This window comes from Canis lupus, chromosome 15 (assembly GCF_048164855.1).
Source record: "Canis lupus baileyi chromosome 15, mCanLup2.hap1, whole genome shotgun sequence".
NCBI classification, from domain to species: domain Eukaryota; kingdom Metazoa; phylum Chordata; class Mammalia; order Carnivora; family Canidae; genus Canis; species Canis lupus.
The window spans coordinates 8,347,925-8,364,593 of record NC_132852.1 but is presented as its reverse complement, the minus strand read 5'-3'; the positions used below and the strand labels follow the sequence as shown (position 1 = coordinate 8,364,593).

The window sequence follows — 16,669 nt, the reverse complement described above, 5'->3', positions numbered from 1 at the left end:
ATCTAGAGTACAACTAAGTATAATAAGATTAAAAGCTACTAGAAAAAAATTTCATACATCTTCCTCCAACCAAAAAAAAAAAAAAAAAAAGAGTAACTTCTCAACGAAAAAAGTCCCAAGAAAATTAAGATAAATTTACAAATGCTCACCAAAAAAAGCACAAGAGCCAAAAGTGGCAGATAAAGGTAGAGCAGAGAAATTCTCCTCTTTTACAGTGAAGACACTCCAACAACAAATGCAGGATGGTCTTCTGAGATTGCTTTTTTTTTTTCTCTCAACTATTCTTTTTGCCAGCATTTCCTTGACTTAAAATAATAAGTGGTAAAAACAATACCATTTTTGAGAGGGGGAAAAAAAGGCCTGTATGTGCTTATAGCTGTATTTCAAATAAAATAAATCAGTTAACACCATACAGTTTGATACATTTTGATTCTGTTGATTTGCAGTCTCCACTCTAAGCCAAGCCCTAGGAGTGTGGCAAATGCCTGAGACTCTCAATGGGGTTGCGTATTGGGGTCTGAAGTGCACATCTGACCCCCGGCCACTTAAACCAGAATCTTGATGGTGCACTCAAGCATGTGTTCTTGAAATTCCCTCTCCGTATCCGAAGTGCAAAGTTGAGAAGCACTATAGAAAGGAATGGTTAAAAAAGCAGCTCCATCTTCTTCAGTCCTACTAGTCTGGTCTTAGCTCTTCCCCTTTCACAGCTTTATCAGTATCTGAAGACAAATGTGGCAAACTGATGAAATATGAGCAGAAGGACAGCGAGAAGCATAATAGACCCGGAGCACCAGCATCCCAAAAACATCTCAACATGCTGTGATCTAGGGCCGACTCACTGGGTGGACAGACCTTAATAAAGATAAATAACAGAGCTCAGATCTTGGAAGCCCTAAGCCAACTTCACAAATGCTGGGTAATGTACATGTGACTGAACTGCAGTGCACATGAAAAATTCTTGAGGAATTTAGTTGATTTTAAGCGTCGTGTGAGTCAACACTCACTTGGCTGCCAGAAAATAAACTCCATTCGAGGCTGCATCAACAAATGCACAGTCTGGACGAGGACGACCCTTTCTATGTGCTTGTAGAACACTTTCAGGACTGCGTCTTGTTCCCAGCAGCATACTAGAGGAAGAACGTGGAAAATCAGACTAGGGTTGATGAGGGAACTTGGAGCTGTCCTTTCCGTTAAAAAAAAAAAAAAAAAAAAAAAAAGGATATTTAGCCGGCAGGAAAGCTAGCATAGGGGGAACACGACAGATGTTTTCAAAATATTCGGAGCACTCACATGTGGAAGTTAGATCAGATTTATTGTGTAAAGTCCAGAAGTCGAGAGCAATGGATACGTGGAAGGAAATGCTTTTCGGCGATGTTGATTTAAAAAAAAAAAGAAAGAAAGAAAGAAAGAAAGAAAAAAAAGAAAGAAAAGCACAGAGGACTCCCTGTCCCTGGAGATATGAGCGCCTTCCAGTGCGTCCTGGGCGAGGGAAGCTCGAGAACTCAAAGAGAGGTGAATCTGAATCGGGCAATAAAGTGTCTTCTCGGTCAGAGATGCTAGGATCAGTGTGTTTAAAGGTAGCCCGGGTTTTTCACGTTCTGCACCCCGCGGACCCCCTGCGGCCTGCTCATCCGCAGGTCCCCCCAGTGCGCGCCAAGGAGGGCCACGCCCGGGCAGCGGGCGCCACGACGCGGTTTTCCAACCGGGGAGGCGCGGGGACTCCCGTGCAAATGTCACTTTGCACAATGTGATGCACACACGTGTGTCTTTACCCCTCCCCCTCTCAGGCGAGCCCGACTTGCCCCGCAGAAACCGACCCCGTGTGTGTGTGTGTCCCGTCGTCGGTGCAGAGCTGGGCCCTGCATCCCCACCGGCCGGGGCCGCGTGCACCCCGCGCGCCCTGCACCCGGGGCTCCCGGGAGCGCTCGCTGCGCAGCCCGTTAGCGGGACGCGGGGCCACAGGGGACCCCGCCCGGGCGGCCGAGCTCCCCGCGGGCCTCCCGGGCTCCGGGGCCGCGCGCCCTGCAACCCCGGGCTCCCGGGGGCGCTCGCTGTGCGGCCCCCACCCCCACCCGCCCCGGCGGCCGAGCTCCCCGGGGGCCTCCCGGGCTCCGGGGCCGCGTGCACCCCGCGCGCCCTGCAGCCCGGGGCTCCCGGGAGCGCTCGCTGCGCAGCCCCCACCCCACCCACCCCACCCCCGCCTGGCGGCCGCGCTCCCCGAGGGCCTCCCGCGCTCCCTGCACCCGGGGCTCCCGGGAGCGCCGGCTGCGCAGCCCGTTAGCGGGACGCGGGGCCACAGGGCCCCCCCGCCCCGGCGGCCGAGCTCCCCGCGGGCCTCCCGGGCCCCGGGGCCGCGTGCACCCCTGGCGCGGGGCGCGGGCGAGGACAAAGGGTCGGCCTCCGGGCCCCGCCGCGCCTGCCCCGCGGGCCGCCTCCGGGGGCGGGGAGGGGCCGCGGGCGCCGGGGCGGAGGCGCGGGCCGCGGGGAGCGCGAGGAGCGCTTCCGAGGGAAAGTGAGAGGGGAGGGCGGCCGGGCTCGGCACGCTCCCTCCCTCGGCCGCTTTCTCTCACATAAGCGCAGGCAGAGGGCGCGTCAGCCATGCCCTGCCCCTGCGCCCGCCGCCGCCGCCGCTCGGGCCGCGCTCCGCAGCCGGCCGCCGCTCGCCGCGCCGGGCAGGGGAGGGGAGGGCGGAGCGGGCCGCGGGCCCGGGGCCGTCGGAGGGGCCGAGCAGCGCCCGGGGGCTCGGCCGTGCCCCCCTCCCGCCGGGGAGCGGCGCCCGAAAGGCGAGCGGAGGAGCCGTCCCCCCGCGCCCGCGCCCGCGCCCGCGCCTCACCTCGCCCGCCCCGCATGCGGACCGCCCGGGCGCCCGGCTCCCCGTGACGCTCCCACCTGCCCCGCGCCCCGCGCCCCCCGCGCCCCCCGCGCCCCGCGCCCCGCGCCCCGGCCCGGCCGGCGTCGAGCCGCGCGGGGAGCGTGGGCCGCCGCCCTCGGGGTCGCCCGCGGCTCTCGGCGCCGGGAGCGCAGCGCCCCCCGCCCCCGCCCCCGCCGCGCCCCCGCCGCGCCCGGCCGCGCGCCCCGCTCCTTCCACCATGCACTTGCTGGGCTTCTGGTCTCTGGCGTGTTCCCTGCTCGCCGCTGCGCTGCTGCCGGGGCCCCGCGACGCGCCCGCCGCCGCCGCCGCCTTCGAATCGGGACTCGGCTTCTCCGACGCGGAGCCCGACGCGGGCGAGGCCCAGGTAGGTGCGCGGCCGGGCTGGGGGTCGGGCTGGGCGCGGGGGGCTCCTGGAGGGCTCCTGCGGGGCTCCTGGGGGTGCTTGGAGGGGCTCCTGCGGGCTCCAGCGGGGCCGGACTGGGGGGCTCCTGCGGGGCTCCTTGGGGAGGGAGCTCCTGAAGGGCTCCTGCGGGGCTCCTGGGGGCTCCTGGGGGCTCCAGCGGGGCCGGACTGGGGGGCTCCTGCGGGGCCCCTTGAGGGCTCCTCGAGCTCCTGGGTGGCTCCTGGGTGGCTCCTGCGGGGCTTCTGCAGGGCTCCTGCAGGGCTCCTGGGGGCTCCTGCGGGGCCGGCCTGGGGGGGCGCCTGCAGGGCTCCTGGGGGCTCCTGCGGGGCCGGGCTGGGCGCGCTGGGGCTCAAGTGTGCTGTGACTGTTTCACCTTCTGGACGTTGCATCCAGAGTTGACCGAGTAGACTGCGCGCTTTCTGGGAGAAAAGTTTTCTTTCTTTTTTTCTTTCTTTCTTTTTCTTTCTTTCTTTCTTTCTTTTATTTTTTTTTTTTATATATTTTTTTTCTTGCATAAAGTTGTTACCAAGTAGGAAAGCAAGTTAGGAGGGGAAGCAGGCTGGAAGGCGCCGCAGAGGGGGCTGGAGGTAGAGGTCGCTGAACCTGCTGAGAGCAGCCCCCGGTGCGCCCAGCGGGCTTGCACCCTGGCGGGGAGCGCGGCTGCGGGGCGGTGCCAGCAGGTTAGGGGGGCCGGGGCCGGCCCGTCGGCCCAGGTTCCTAGTTGCGGAGCGTTCCTCTAACTCGGAACCCTAGGCGATTTTAGGGAAAGTGGAAGAGGAATTTAGTCACCGGCTTGAGGGCTTAGGACCTGAGACTCACTTGGAGAAGTTGGCCACACTTGAGCTGCAACAGGATCTCATGGAGATCACTATCAGGCATGACTTTTCAGCTGCATCCACTTTGCCTTTCTGAAATCTGGTAAAATACCGAGAAGTAAGGTGGATTGTTTTATTAAATAACGAATGTTTTAACCCTTTGCGGGAAAATGTTGCCAAGACACTTCTGAGATATTCTGGTTTTCAAGAGGAGTAACTGTACTTGGACTGCTTCTGACTTGCTCTTCCAAAATGCGTCTCTAAAACATTCAGAGCTGACCTGAGAATGGATATAGGATGCTTAATAGAGTTTGGGAACTCCTGAAGAAGTTTTATATTCAGCTGACAATGAGACGCCTCCTTTCAAAGACTTGCAGGACCCCTGCCTGGGTACAGAATGCAATAGTGCTTTATTTCAGCCGGTGGCAAAGTGGAGAAGTGCCAGTGGTGGGTAACTGTCAAGTGTGAGTTCACTTGATTAACATATGTTGAATGTATAGACATTGAATTGCCTTCACAGTTATATTTTGAAATACTTTTTACAATTGAGAAGGCTAAGTTTTTTTAAAAAAAAAATTACCTTTAAATTTTGAATTTGGGGGAAAATTATTTTTAAAAAAGCCTCCCCCACCCCTGAATTTGTAATTCAGTATTTTCAACATAGGGGTCAAGGGAAAAAAAAAAACCTTGTGAGTAAAAAAAAAAAAAAAAAAGTGTTAAATTGCAGAACACAGTGTATTATGTGATTTGCAAAGTACTTTTCAACACACATACTTACGTTAGTAGAACTAATATCACGAGAATGTGGCTTAAATGCCACAAATATGTAGCATTAGACCCACTAACACTTCCTGTAATTTGAATTTCATGATATCTATTCACTTTCTGTTTCTGTGAAGTCAAATTATTAAAAGTATGACTTAGTAAGGCAACACCCAGAGAGGTGGCTGATGAAAGACATCACGTAACCTGTTTGAGAGCAGGTTATTGCCCATGATAACTTACTTGAGTTTACAGTAGGAAGTGTGAAGAAGGAAGTAAAATGAGAAGTCTTTCCTGATAAGCCAAAAGTCTGTATGAGAGTCACTTACTGCTGGGTCAGTTTTGAATGAATATGCCGAGGTGTGCGCATGTGTGCGTGCATGTGTGTGTGTGTGTGTGTGTGTGTTACGCATGAGTTTGCAGTTGGAGGTTAAAGTTAGTTTATTTTTAATCTTCAAAATCGCCTTTGTTGGTGATGTAATCAAATCTTCCCTTTGCTGTGAAATTCTTTACGTATTTTTATTTGCTTTTCATATCTGGCCATCTTTTATATCCTGTATGGTGAATATGAGTTGATATCCTCTATGTGATAGGGACTCTTTTTCACTTAATGAAGCATCATTTTAGGTGTCTGAGTTCCACAGCCCACAAGACAGTATATTATTTCTGTGCCAAAGAGTTCCTGATTGGTTGAGCTCGACAGGACAAATGTCATTAATGCCTTTAGTGAAATTGCTATGTCCTTGCCATGGGATTCCCAAGAGACATGGTCCAAAGACTCCATGTCTCTCCCTAGTGGCCTCAAGTGGCTCAAGTTGTGGAGGTAAAGCTTAGAGGGGAAGTAATTAATTTCCTGTGAACTACAAAACCCCAAAAAGAGATTTCAGAAGGTAAATAAAACACACTAGGTCTACAGAATCTTTGACAGATGAAAAGTTTTGGTAATTTACACTTAGGAAGTATTTCTATAATGTTTAAAATACATGAAACCGTCACAAACTATAAACCATGCTTAGCCATCCAATCCTTCACCCCACCCCAAAGCCATACTAAAGATACGAGGTAAAATCACAAACACAAACAAGATTTCTTTGTTCCTTGACTGATATTTGCATTTATTAGGTTCCTCTTTCTAATTATTCGTGGTTATGTGACTTACTAAAAGATTGCAGAATGTCTCCCTGAAGGATATTAGTACAAGCAAACCAACATTAGAAAAGTAAGGCAAGCAAAGTATTGCTATTATTTAGTTAAAATTAAGTAGACACGATGTGAAAAAGGAAATTTTAAAAATGATCATCCAACTAAAAAAAAATGCAAAACCTAGAAAGAGCACTAGATTGCTAAATGCCATTATTTGTCAGCATGAGATTATGTAGAGTTCACTCTGGTTGGTTGGAGTTGAGTTTGATTTTTAAAAGAAAAAGTTGGTTATAATAAAAAATGGAAGTATACTTTTAGTCCAAAAAATGGTTTAGCAGAGAGTATAAATACCTAGATCCTTATATATCTTAAAAGCAATGAATTTAAGGAGAGCATGTCTTATTTTGCAAAGGCCTGTGTTAAAGAGAAAAATCAACAGAAGAAAGCTTAAAGATTTATAATCTTGTATCAATTAAGTGAATTATCTAGAAGGTCAAATATTGAATGAGCAAATATAACTTGTTTTTCATTTTTTTAAGATTTTCTTTTTTCTTTATTTATTTGAGAGAGAGAAGAGTAGGGGGAGAGGGAGAAGCAGACTCCCCACTGAGCACGGAGCTGATGCCTGGATCATGGGATCATAACCTGAGCCTAAGGCAGAGGCTTAACTGACTGAGCCACCCAGGCGCCCATTTTCTGTTTTACATAAATAACTTTAAATATCCCTACTTTGCAGTTTAAATGCAAAACAAAAACAAAACAAAACAAAAAACTAAAAAAAACGAGATTAGTTTAATAGTAATGCTAATTACTTAATTTTTTAAAATTTCTTTAAAAGATTTTATTTATTCATGAGAGACACAGAGAGAGAGAGGCAGAGACACAGGCAGAGGGAGAAGCAGGCTCCATGCAGGGAGCCCGATGTGGGACTTGATCCCACGTCTCCGGGATCATGCCCTGGGCTGAAGGCGGTGCTAAACCAATTGAGCCACCCAGGCTGCCCTAATGCTAATTACATTAATGAGAATTTCTATTTTATATTAAAGTAGCAAAAGCACATATAGTTTATAGTTACTATCACAAAAAAACTTTCTAATGACAGCAACTACTTTGCAACATGACAGATTTTCTTTCTCCGCCTTTATAATTCTGCATACTTTTGTACTTGTTTTATTTGTATTTACTGTTTCAAATTAATCGATGATGTTTTTCAAACTACGATCTGTGTGTTAACTGCATTAGAATTCCCTAGAGATCTTTAATTCCACACCCCCCCCCCCCCCCCGCCCCTTACCTGAGACCAACCAAATCTCTGGGCTTGGATCTAAGAATGTACATTGTCCTAAGTCATTCTCATGCACACTGTACAATATCCTAAGTCATTCTCAAGCACAATGACTGCTTTAGAGTCACCGATCTGTGTAACAATGACTAATTTAATTGGTTTAACCATCTTCATTATATAACTGAGCTTTTAAGGTAATCTGTTAGGCATGGGGCATCTTAAAAGACATAAGCCATTTTTCCTCTCTTCAAGGAGTTATACAACTCAGGTAGAAAATAATAAGGCTGAAGCACAAAAATACTGTGAGATATTAGGGGACTGGTATCAAAGCATTGTCTGTGTCCTGAAGTTTGTGCAAGAGAGTCAGCCATGTGGCCTCGTTGGTAGGAGTGCTTGACATAAGGCAGAACTTGGGCTGTAAATTGGGTGAGAATTTCCAGCAGATGACTAGACTATATCAAGCAGAGGAATCCCTTCCGTGTCACGGATGGGGTGAGAAGGTAAGATGGCAAGGGGTTATATAGAGTAACAGTGAAGAATCTTAACTATGAATAAGTTTTAAAAGACGGATGGGGTTGCACTGCATATGACCCAAGCCACTTCAGGGTGGGTTATGGAGGGTGATTCATGCTCTGGGCACCTGAAAGACACAGATAGTAAGAAAAATATTAAAATCATTTATGGGATTGATTAGAGGTCATAAAAACTTTTTGCTGGGGGTACAGTCTAGTGAAGAAGCAACAGCAATATTCTAAAAGGGAAGTGATGAATACCGCACAGCTTAGGCAGTGGGAACAGGAGCCAAAGCTGTCACAGAGGAAGAACCCATAGATTTGGTGACTAATAAATAAGAAAGATTAGGGAGTGGGAGGAATAAACCTTAGCATCAATGTTTTTATCATAGGACAAGTTGGTCCTACTTGTAGGATTAGGGTCTTGCTAAGAAGAGCAGAGACTGCTCTTGGTGGTTCATGGATCATTGGTGGATGATGATACCATTATTCCATAAATCAACTTAAGATTTTACTAGTCTAAAAACTCTTCGGAGAAGCAAAATAAGCTTTACAAATTTACATCCCATTATAGGAAAATAATTGCCTAGGATCAACAGGACTTAAATTATGTAATATCCTTAAAGTATTTGAATTTGACAAGTACTATTACAATTCTGAAAGGAAAATTAACAGCCTGCATATCCTACTTTGCTGCATTAAGAATGGAGAGGTAAATTTTATTCCACTGAATTAGGCTATAAATGCAACTATAGTACCTAGTCACTGACTTGTGGCCTTTTCTGTGCTTCATGACATTTCTCTGATGTACTGCAAATACCCATACTTTTTGGCAGCACTCTTTAGAAAGGAGGTTCAGTGGTAGGGAAATATGAAATGTCCGTGAAAGTGGAAGCTTATGAACTCTCTTGTCTTCACCTCACTCAGCATCAATTTATGTCAGAGGCCCAGAGTTTCACTCCCTAAGAGCCCCTTTCTGAGGAGGGCAAAGGATACATAATGGAAGGATTGGATTCTTATCTCCTTTTCCCAAATACTTACTCTTTAATGGCAAGTCTACAGTTTTTATTGCTACAGAGCACCTTAGAGTGTATGGTTTTAAGTGTTTTGTAAGCCTCCTCTCTTATAAGAGATTTCTGCCCCAACTCTGAACGATGCCTGGGGATCTATGGTTTGGGACATTAAAAAGCTCAATTCATCCTTCATTTTGGTTTCACTTTGTATTCTTTCTTCTGAATTGTGGACACCTGACTTGCAGTCAATTGTTCAAGAATCAATTATCATCAAAATTTCTTTGTAGAAAGCAGTTACTGGTATCAGTGGCACAGCTTTAGGGCCAGTGTATGTGTATTCTTGTTTTAAAATTGATCTGAGAAGGTGGAGGGTGGTGGATTGGGAAGATTTCTTTTTGCCCTTCCAGTTCTGCAGGTCTCAAGATGGAGGTCCTGGTCTCTCCTTATCAACATGGGACCAACCAGGAGTTTTGTCTCATAGCTTTTTTCGGATATTTTGGGACTCAGACTGGTGGGAGAGGAAAGAAAGTTGCCTGTGCTGTTGGCATGGCTGTTGTCTGGCAGCTATAGGGGTATTCACAGGTTCAAATCACTCTGTGGGTACCATCCATACCTCTGTATCTTGAGTAGGCATTCACATAATAATTAGGTCTCTTCTGCAAAATCCTGAGCATCTGTGTGTGCCAGGCATTGTGCTGAGAGCTTAACAAGTCAAGTTTGCTTTTCATTACATCTTTCTGAGATGGACGTTATTATAATTCATTAAAGATAATAGACCCGAGACTCACATGACTTAGCAAGAAGCAAGGATAAAGCTTTTTTCTTTCATTTCTTTTTTAAAGAAAACTTTTGCAGCACATATTTTAGAAGAGTGTGATCATGGGTTTGGGCCTTCTGGGTTTGTGAAAGGCCTGTGATCATATATATTCCTTTCTTGCTGCAAGGTGTAGCTGTGTGCAAGGAGGAAGAGAAAAGAGGCCTACCCCATTACATTTATTTAAGTCCTAATTCCCTACAACTGGGCAACACTGAAATAGACTAGTCCTTTCTTCCAGGCCTAACCATATGGTGCCCCTCTGATGAAAGGATGATCCCAAATGGCCTAATCCATAGAATCCATAGCATTGCAAGAATGACTGCATAACAAGAACCTGAGCCAGAATTCCTGACACAGTTTTTCTGAGTTGCACTAGTATAACTTTAGTGAAAGATTATGGTCCTACCTATCTATATGCCCAGTAGCCTTTCAGGAATAATTGGATTTGGAAGAACAAACTGTGGTTGATAGAAGCATTATAGGTCCTCAGACTTCCAGGCACACATCGTTTCAGCTTATACCAGTTACGCTATTTCAGGTAGATGTGCATTCTCTAAATACTAGGTAATCCTACATTTGTTGCAGAGTGCATGATTGTGTGTTCAGATCCATATAGATTGTGAATTAAGGTACCATTGATTTTTCACATTAGAAAAAAAGTGATGTAGTAGAGAATTTTAAATGGGGTATGATAGTTTATTTAACAGAACACAATTCTAAAATTTATAATAAATTTAATAAAATATATATAAATTTTTGTATAATTTTTATATAATAAGATTTGTGTTAATTGTTTCTTCTGGAATTTACTTATGTAAATTATTCAGGTGGTTCCTATTGTTCATGGATTTACTCTTTTTCAGATTTTGTAGTTTAACTATTAGAGAAAGAAGACATTGTCTTTACCACTGGGCATCCATCATAGAGTCAATCGAATGGATGCCTTGAAATACCCTTCACTGGTAGATTCGTATTGTTTCCTGATACTGATTGTGCACTAGCGGCTTTCAAGTGTGAGGAGGCATTCGTTGCAGTTCTGAAATCCAAAATTTCATTTTCATTAATTACTTGGTGCTATAACCCTGCTCTGCTCTAATGAAACCCTACTTAGAGTATTTATCCTCTAAATTTGAATATTCCTGAGTTTTATTAAAGAAAGGGGCATGTATTTACATAGGAGATGCTACCATCAGCCCTGCTAGGGGTTGGTTATATGTTGGCTACATATAAAATACATATGTATGCCCTGGGTTTCCTGAAGAATCCTGGGATCTGAAGTTAGCACAGTCCCCAGGGCATGGGTAGGGATTGGATTATAGGGTGATTCTTCTCCAGATGCTTCCACCAGCCTCCTGATCAGTCAGTGACCACCTGGAGGAGGCCTTGGTGATGCTGCTAACTCCGCTCACCTGTTCATATCAGGTTTATGGATTTCTTATGCCAAATCCTCCTACTTAAATCTACTTTAATTCAGAAACATTTTAATTAATTCTCACTCGTGGCAGCTTCAGCTCTAAGCAGGAAATGACAATGCGGTGAGTGATGCACCCAGTGTAGGGTGAGTGATTCCTGTCTATAACAAGCATGTGATCCTCTGTGAGGAACAAGAAGCTTACTCATTAGAAATACCAGGAATGGGTTACACTGGAAATGCAGACAGTGTAAGAGCTGTTGTAAGCAAGTCTCCTGATTTACCAGAAGTTGTTGGGTAACCCCTGGAGGCTGCATGGACAAGCATGGAAAGGCTGGATTGGTGTTAGTTCCACTGTTGACACTGGTTACACAAACAAAGGAGGGGGGATATTTTGGATATTGAAGTACAGAGGCAGTAAGGTCAATACAGTCAAGGTTGAAGGTGGGAGCGGGTTTGGGGAGTTGAGTGGGGGTAGAGTACTTTGGTTGAAGAGTCCAGAGCTCTAAGGGCAAGAGGGGAATCTTGTAGAAGGTGTAAGAAACCAAGGAGCAGGACCTAACTTTGGATCTTGGTTGAAAGCAACAGGAACTACTGAAGATTCTTGAGTGATAGGCTGCAATCGGTGTCTTAAGGAGCTCAACTCGACATCATTGTGTAGAAGTATCTAAAAAAAAAAAAGAGAACTAGAAGCTGGCCACAGGCTTCCCCAAAGCCATTTGCAACTGCAGGCTTCCTTGAAGTGTCTGTTAGGGACAGCTCTTCTCAATCCATCGGCCACCCATATATGGTAGTTGAATTCCGCTATATGCTCCTGATTATTTCTGATGATGGTGGTGATGACCACTGCAGACTTATGTAAGCACCCATCACTGCACTGTCTGGAAACATTTATAGAATATATTAATAACAGACATTTTTTTCTATCATGGCTCACATTCCAAACAGAGCAAGCAGTGTAAACAGTGGTCATGCTTAGATACACACACATACACACACATACATACACACACACTGCCCCTGTCTTCCCCCTTTTTCCCCCCACTTTAATCATTCTTCAAACTGCCAGCCATAGCTTATGTATTCTTTCTTGCCTAGCCAAGTATTTTTGGACAATCCACTGAAAGAAAATATTTAAAAAGTCAGAGTATATGATATTATATTCTCTATAGCTTATACACTGATTTGCTCTTAAAGAGCAAGAAAGCAAGAGTGAGATAGAAACTGATAACCCTAAAGTGTCCTAGTAATTTCTTCTTGCTGTTCTTTTTTAAGAAGCCTCTATGCCCAACATGGGGCTTGAACTCAAGATCCTGAAATTAAGAGTTACACGCTCCACCAACTGATCCAGCCAGCAATTCCTTCTTCTTAAAATCTGCTTACACATATTCCTCCCACCAGTAAGACTAGCCAAGGGAGACAGAAGTGAGCAGCCATATTCTGTAAATTTTTGTTAAATAGATAGGTTTCATCTTCAGAAAAACATCATCATAGTCCTCATAAGGACTGTGGCCGTAGGCATTTGAAGTAACTGTGATATTCTTCAGAGTAATTCTTCAACACCTTCCACCTAACTTATTACATTTGTATTATAAGCTTACTGATGATTTTCTTCATTTCTAAAATACGGAAAGGGAAGGTAATGTTGATATTTGATTTTGAGAAACTTGGAGAAAATGCATGGTGTTTAGTCATTCAGTGTATGGAGGCTACGTATTTTAGATTGGATTATAATATGTTTCTACCTCTCCTGTGTGCCTGGTTTGTGTCTTTCCTTGAGTGTGACAGCTCTGGCCACAGATGACCAACCAAGTCAAGGAACAGGGGATGAGGTTTAACCCATGAAGTGCTCTGTACTTAAGTCATTGAATGAAAAGGATTTTGGTGCACATAGGAGTTTTAGAATGCCATTTAATTTCACATGAACTCATCCTGAATACTTCAAAGCTTAAATATTTTTTTTAAGATTTTAATTATTTATTTGAGAGAGAGTGAGTGCAAGAGAGAAAGCATGAGTAGGAGGAGGGACAGAGGGAAAAGGAGAAGCAGACTCCACGCTGAGCAGGGAGACCGATAATGGACTCCATCCCAGGGCCCTGGGATCACAACCTGAGCTGAAGGCAGATGCTTAACTGACTGAGCCACCCAGGTGCCCCAAAGCTTAAATACTTTAAAGTTTAAATCTCTATAAAAGAAACAGACTGATATAGCTACTTCAGTGTATAAACCTCTCAAGTCTGTATATTATTAATTGGCATAAGAGAAATAAAAATATACAAAGTTACAGGGAAACCATTCCAGAATATCTAAAATATTAAAAATATAGTTTCAACAAAGAAAATGTGCAAGAGGTCAACTCATGTAAATCTGTCTAGAAAAATGTAATTGCTCTGGTTCTTTGGGGGCACTCTTCCAGAATGGGAACCAGCAAAGTCTGTCCCAACTGTGCTGTCGTTGAGATGAATCATGGAGTAGATACTTTACTTCTGGGGTAAGTCTGATTTACGTGAGCGCCCTAATTTGCTCACAGTAGTTGATCTTGTTTGATGGTTCTATTTGCTCATTTGCCAGATAGTAAACACTATGAATTTCTCTGCGCAGAAACTTGATGGTGATGGAGATGGAGGATGTTGGAGGTACATGAGCAGACGAGGAAGAGGAAATTCAAAATAAGTGGCATTTACAGTTCCCAGCTCTTCAAGAGCTAACAATATATGTTTCTTCAATAGCATCTTGAAAATTCACTTCCTTAGGATTTAAATACAGATATTAGTTGAAGTATTTTAGGAACTTTTGATCAGAAACTGTATTCCTTAACTGAGAATGTATTCCTGACTCAATCTGAACCAAAAGATTAGACAGACAGTAGATAGCCTGTTGTGAATAAAGAATTTGATAATACATTGTCTATGCAAATCCATACACATCCATGTAGATTATCTATACAAATCTATCTGCAGATACTGCTATCTTTTTTTAAAGTGGTTTTCCAAAAAAAGTGGTTTTCCCTATTTTTATTTCAAGACTAGAACTGTATGTAATGATATAAAATGCAGCTTTTATTTAAGTGCCATTATACTTCCAAATTTAAATTTTAATGTAATTTTCTTCACAGTCATCTTTGACCTTATACTATTTTTTCTTTTTTTCTAAGATTTTATTTATTTATTCACGATAGACACACAGAGGGAGGCAGAGACACAGGCAGAGGGAGAAGCAGGCTCCCTCCCTTCCCGGAGGGGGGATGCAAGACTGGATCCCAGGACCCCCGAATCATGCCCTGGGCGGAAGGTAGATGCTCAACTGCTGAGCCACCCAGGCATCCCTACTTTTTTTCCTGTTAAAAGTGCTGTGCTTATATTTTTAGTTAGAAACAAGATTAAAATAACATTGCATATTTAATATTCATTTATATGGAGAGGAAGTGTTTGTGAGATTAATAATATTTTTGCTTCCAACTGGAAGTACTTGTAAGAGACAAAAAAATGTTTAAAAAGAAAGAGCACACTTTGACACCGTGATTGTTCTGGAAGATTCCCAAATACATGACAATTCCCACATACATAGCACCCACACAGAAGGGCCACACTTTTGGGGACCACCTGGGAGCAGGGGAGGCTGACTGCAGCCAACTAGTGTTTAATGGTTTAAGGCTTTTTTTTTTCTGATGGCACAAATAATTATCTTACAAAAAAGGATGTATCGCTAAGAGCCCTATAACCCATTTCCTCAAGAAAATAGTGCATTTCTTCTCTTGCTTTACACTGTTACAAGGAGTCTTTTCTACCCATACTTACCTCTCTGCCCTCAAAACAAATTGTGGATAAACTTGACAAATTAAATCAGACTGGTCTTTTTTTTTTTTTTTTTTTTTTAGATTCTATTTATTTATGAGAGAGATGGAGGAAGCACATAGAGGCAGTGGGAGAAGCAGATCCCCACTGAGCAGGGAGCCCGATGGAGGGCTCGATCCCAGGACCCTGGGATCATGACCTGAGCTGAAGGCAGATGCTTCACCTACTGAACCACCCAGGTGTCCCCAAATCAGACTGAAGTCTTATAGAAAGTGGCCCCGATGCTCTTTTAACCGGAGGGACCACACAGCTGCCCTGAATCCTATGCCTGAATTCCTATAATGTGGAAAACGGTTTGTTATGTCCTCGCACTCGGAGTTCCTTGGAAGTAGCCGGTTAATATCAAATACCAGATGTGAGGCTGTTTTAAACCACCGCGGTTTACTTTACTACAGTATCATTGCCTACATGGAATATTTTTAATTCTTTCTTTTTGTTTGCATCTGTTGTGTGTATTTAGTTACTTTATCCTTCTGAAAGTCCTCTTCCAAGTTTACATTTTGAAAAATGGAATACTTATTTAGATTCATGTTTGCTTACGGGTCGTGACACTTAAGACTTCCCTAAAAAACAAACTAATCCTTTTGTCTCAGGGCCAAATTTAAGTTTGGGGACGATAGTGAATCATTGTTTGTTCTCTTTGAATCCTACGGCTTTAAAAAAAGAAAATTTGGTGTCCCTCTATGCCAAATTAGAATTTTACCAAGGTCAAAATTACTCATGAGTCATGACCATTACACTTAAAATTGAGTAATTTGAAGCGGCTTTAGATACACAGATTAAGCGAATCATGATGTCATAAATTGTAGGGCAAATGATTTTTTTTTTCCCCTACCAAACATTGGAGGAGCAGGGCCTGCTCTGTTGGAGACCAATTCAGTCCTGCCTTAGAAAAACTCACCTTTGTGTCATGGCCACAGGAGCAGGGCATAATTATATGACTATTATATTGCATATGGTGACACCTACCTTAGTGATAAATGAAAATAATTTAAAATTGGTGTCGCCTTTCCATGTCATGCTTATTTGACCACACAGGCTGTTGTGCATCTGTAAACTAGCGCCAATGCTAGTGACTGCTTCAAATTTCCTCTAGCAGAACATAGCGAAAATTTTGCCTTCTTCTGTCAAGCTCTTTTTTTTTTTTCCTAAATAAAGCTGTCCTTGGCATTGATTTTAACTTTATTACCCCTCTGTAAAGTGTCTGTAGTATGGTAGGAATGAGAACAAATGTGCCTGATTTGCCTAAACTAGTAGCTGTGCCCCTGTCAGGGGTGATTGAGGGTTTTCTTCCTCCCAGGATTGTTATAGATAAATATAAATTTCACTTTCAGCCCCAAGATTAAAATGGTAACTTAAAAACTAATATATTTATGTGCAAAAATTAAATCTGCAATATTCAGGTGAACCGTAGGCTGTGTGCCGTATGCACTGTGTGTAGCACGTAAGCATCAAGTACTTGCTTAGTGAATGGGTTATAAACGAGTTTTAATAGGTATGTCTGCAAACTGAGGGTTGCTGGAGGTGAGGGGGCGGGGGAGGGGGGCACTGGGTGATGGGCACTAAAGAGGGCTCGTGATGTGATGAGCACTGGGTGTTACAGAAGACTGATGAATCACTGGCCTCTATCTCGGAAACCAATTATACATTATATGTTAATTAATTGCATTTATTTTTTTAATTAATTGCATTTAAATAAAATATAAAAATAAAAGCAAAGCAAAACAAAATAACAGATATGTTTAAGTGCCCCACCGTTGGTTGCCGTTAGTCTGAATTTTA

At 44.3% G+C, this 16,669-nt stretch overlaps 1 protein-coding gene and 1 long non-coding RNA gene across 2 annotated transcripts in view; one reads left to right on the top strand and one right to left on the bottom strand.

Annotated features, from left to right (window-relative positions):
• Positions 1-1,843, bottom strand: part of LOC140604618 (uncharacterized) — a 308,727-nt gene extending 306,884 nt beyond the window's left edge. Inside the window, exons 1-2 of the long non-coding RNA XR_012007437.1 lie at positions 1,291-1,843; positions 1,005-1,183 (exon numbers count right to left, since the gene is read on the bottom strand). This is a non-coding gene — a long non-coding RNA (uncharacterized lncRNA). The remainder of the gene's footprint in view (positions 1-1,004; positions 1,184-1,290) is intronic.
• Positions 1,844-3,070: 1,227 nt separating this feature from the next.
• Positions 3,071-16,669, top strand: part of VEGFC (vascular endothelial growth factor C) — a 104,144-nt gene continuing 90,545 nt past the window's right edge. The window contains exon 1 of the mRNA XM_072775878.1: positions 3,071-3,236. Within this exon, the coding sequence (XP_072631979.1) occupies positions 3,090-3,236 (147 nt within the window). The 5' untranslated portion in view covers positions 3,071-3,089. The remainder of the gene's footprint in view (positions 3,237-16,669) is intronic.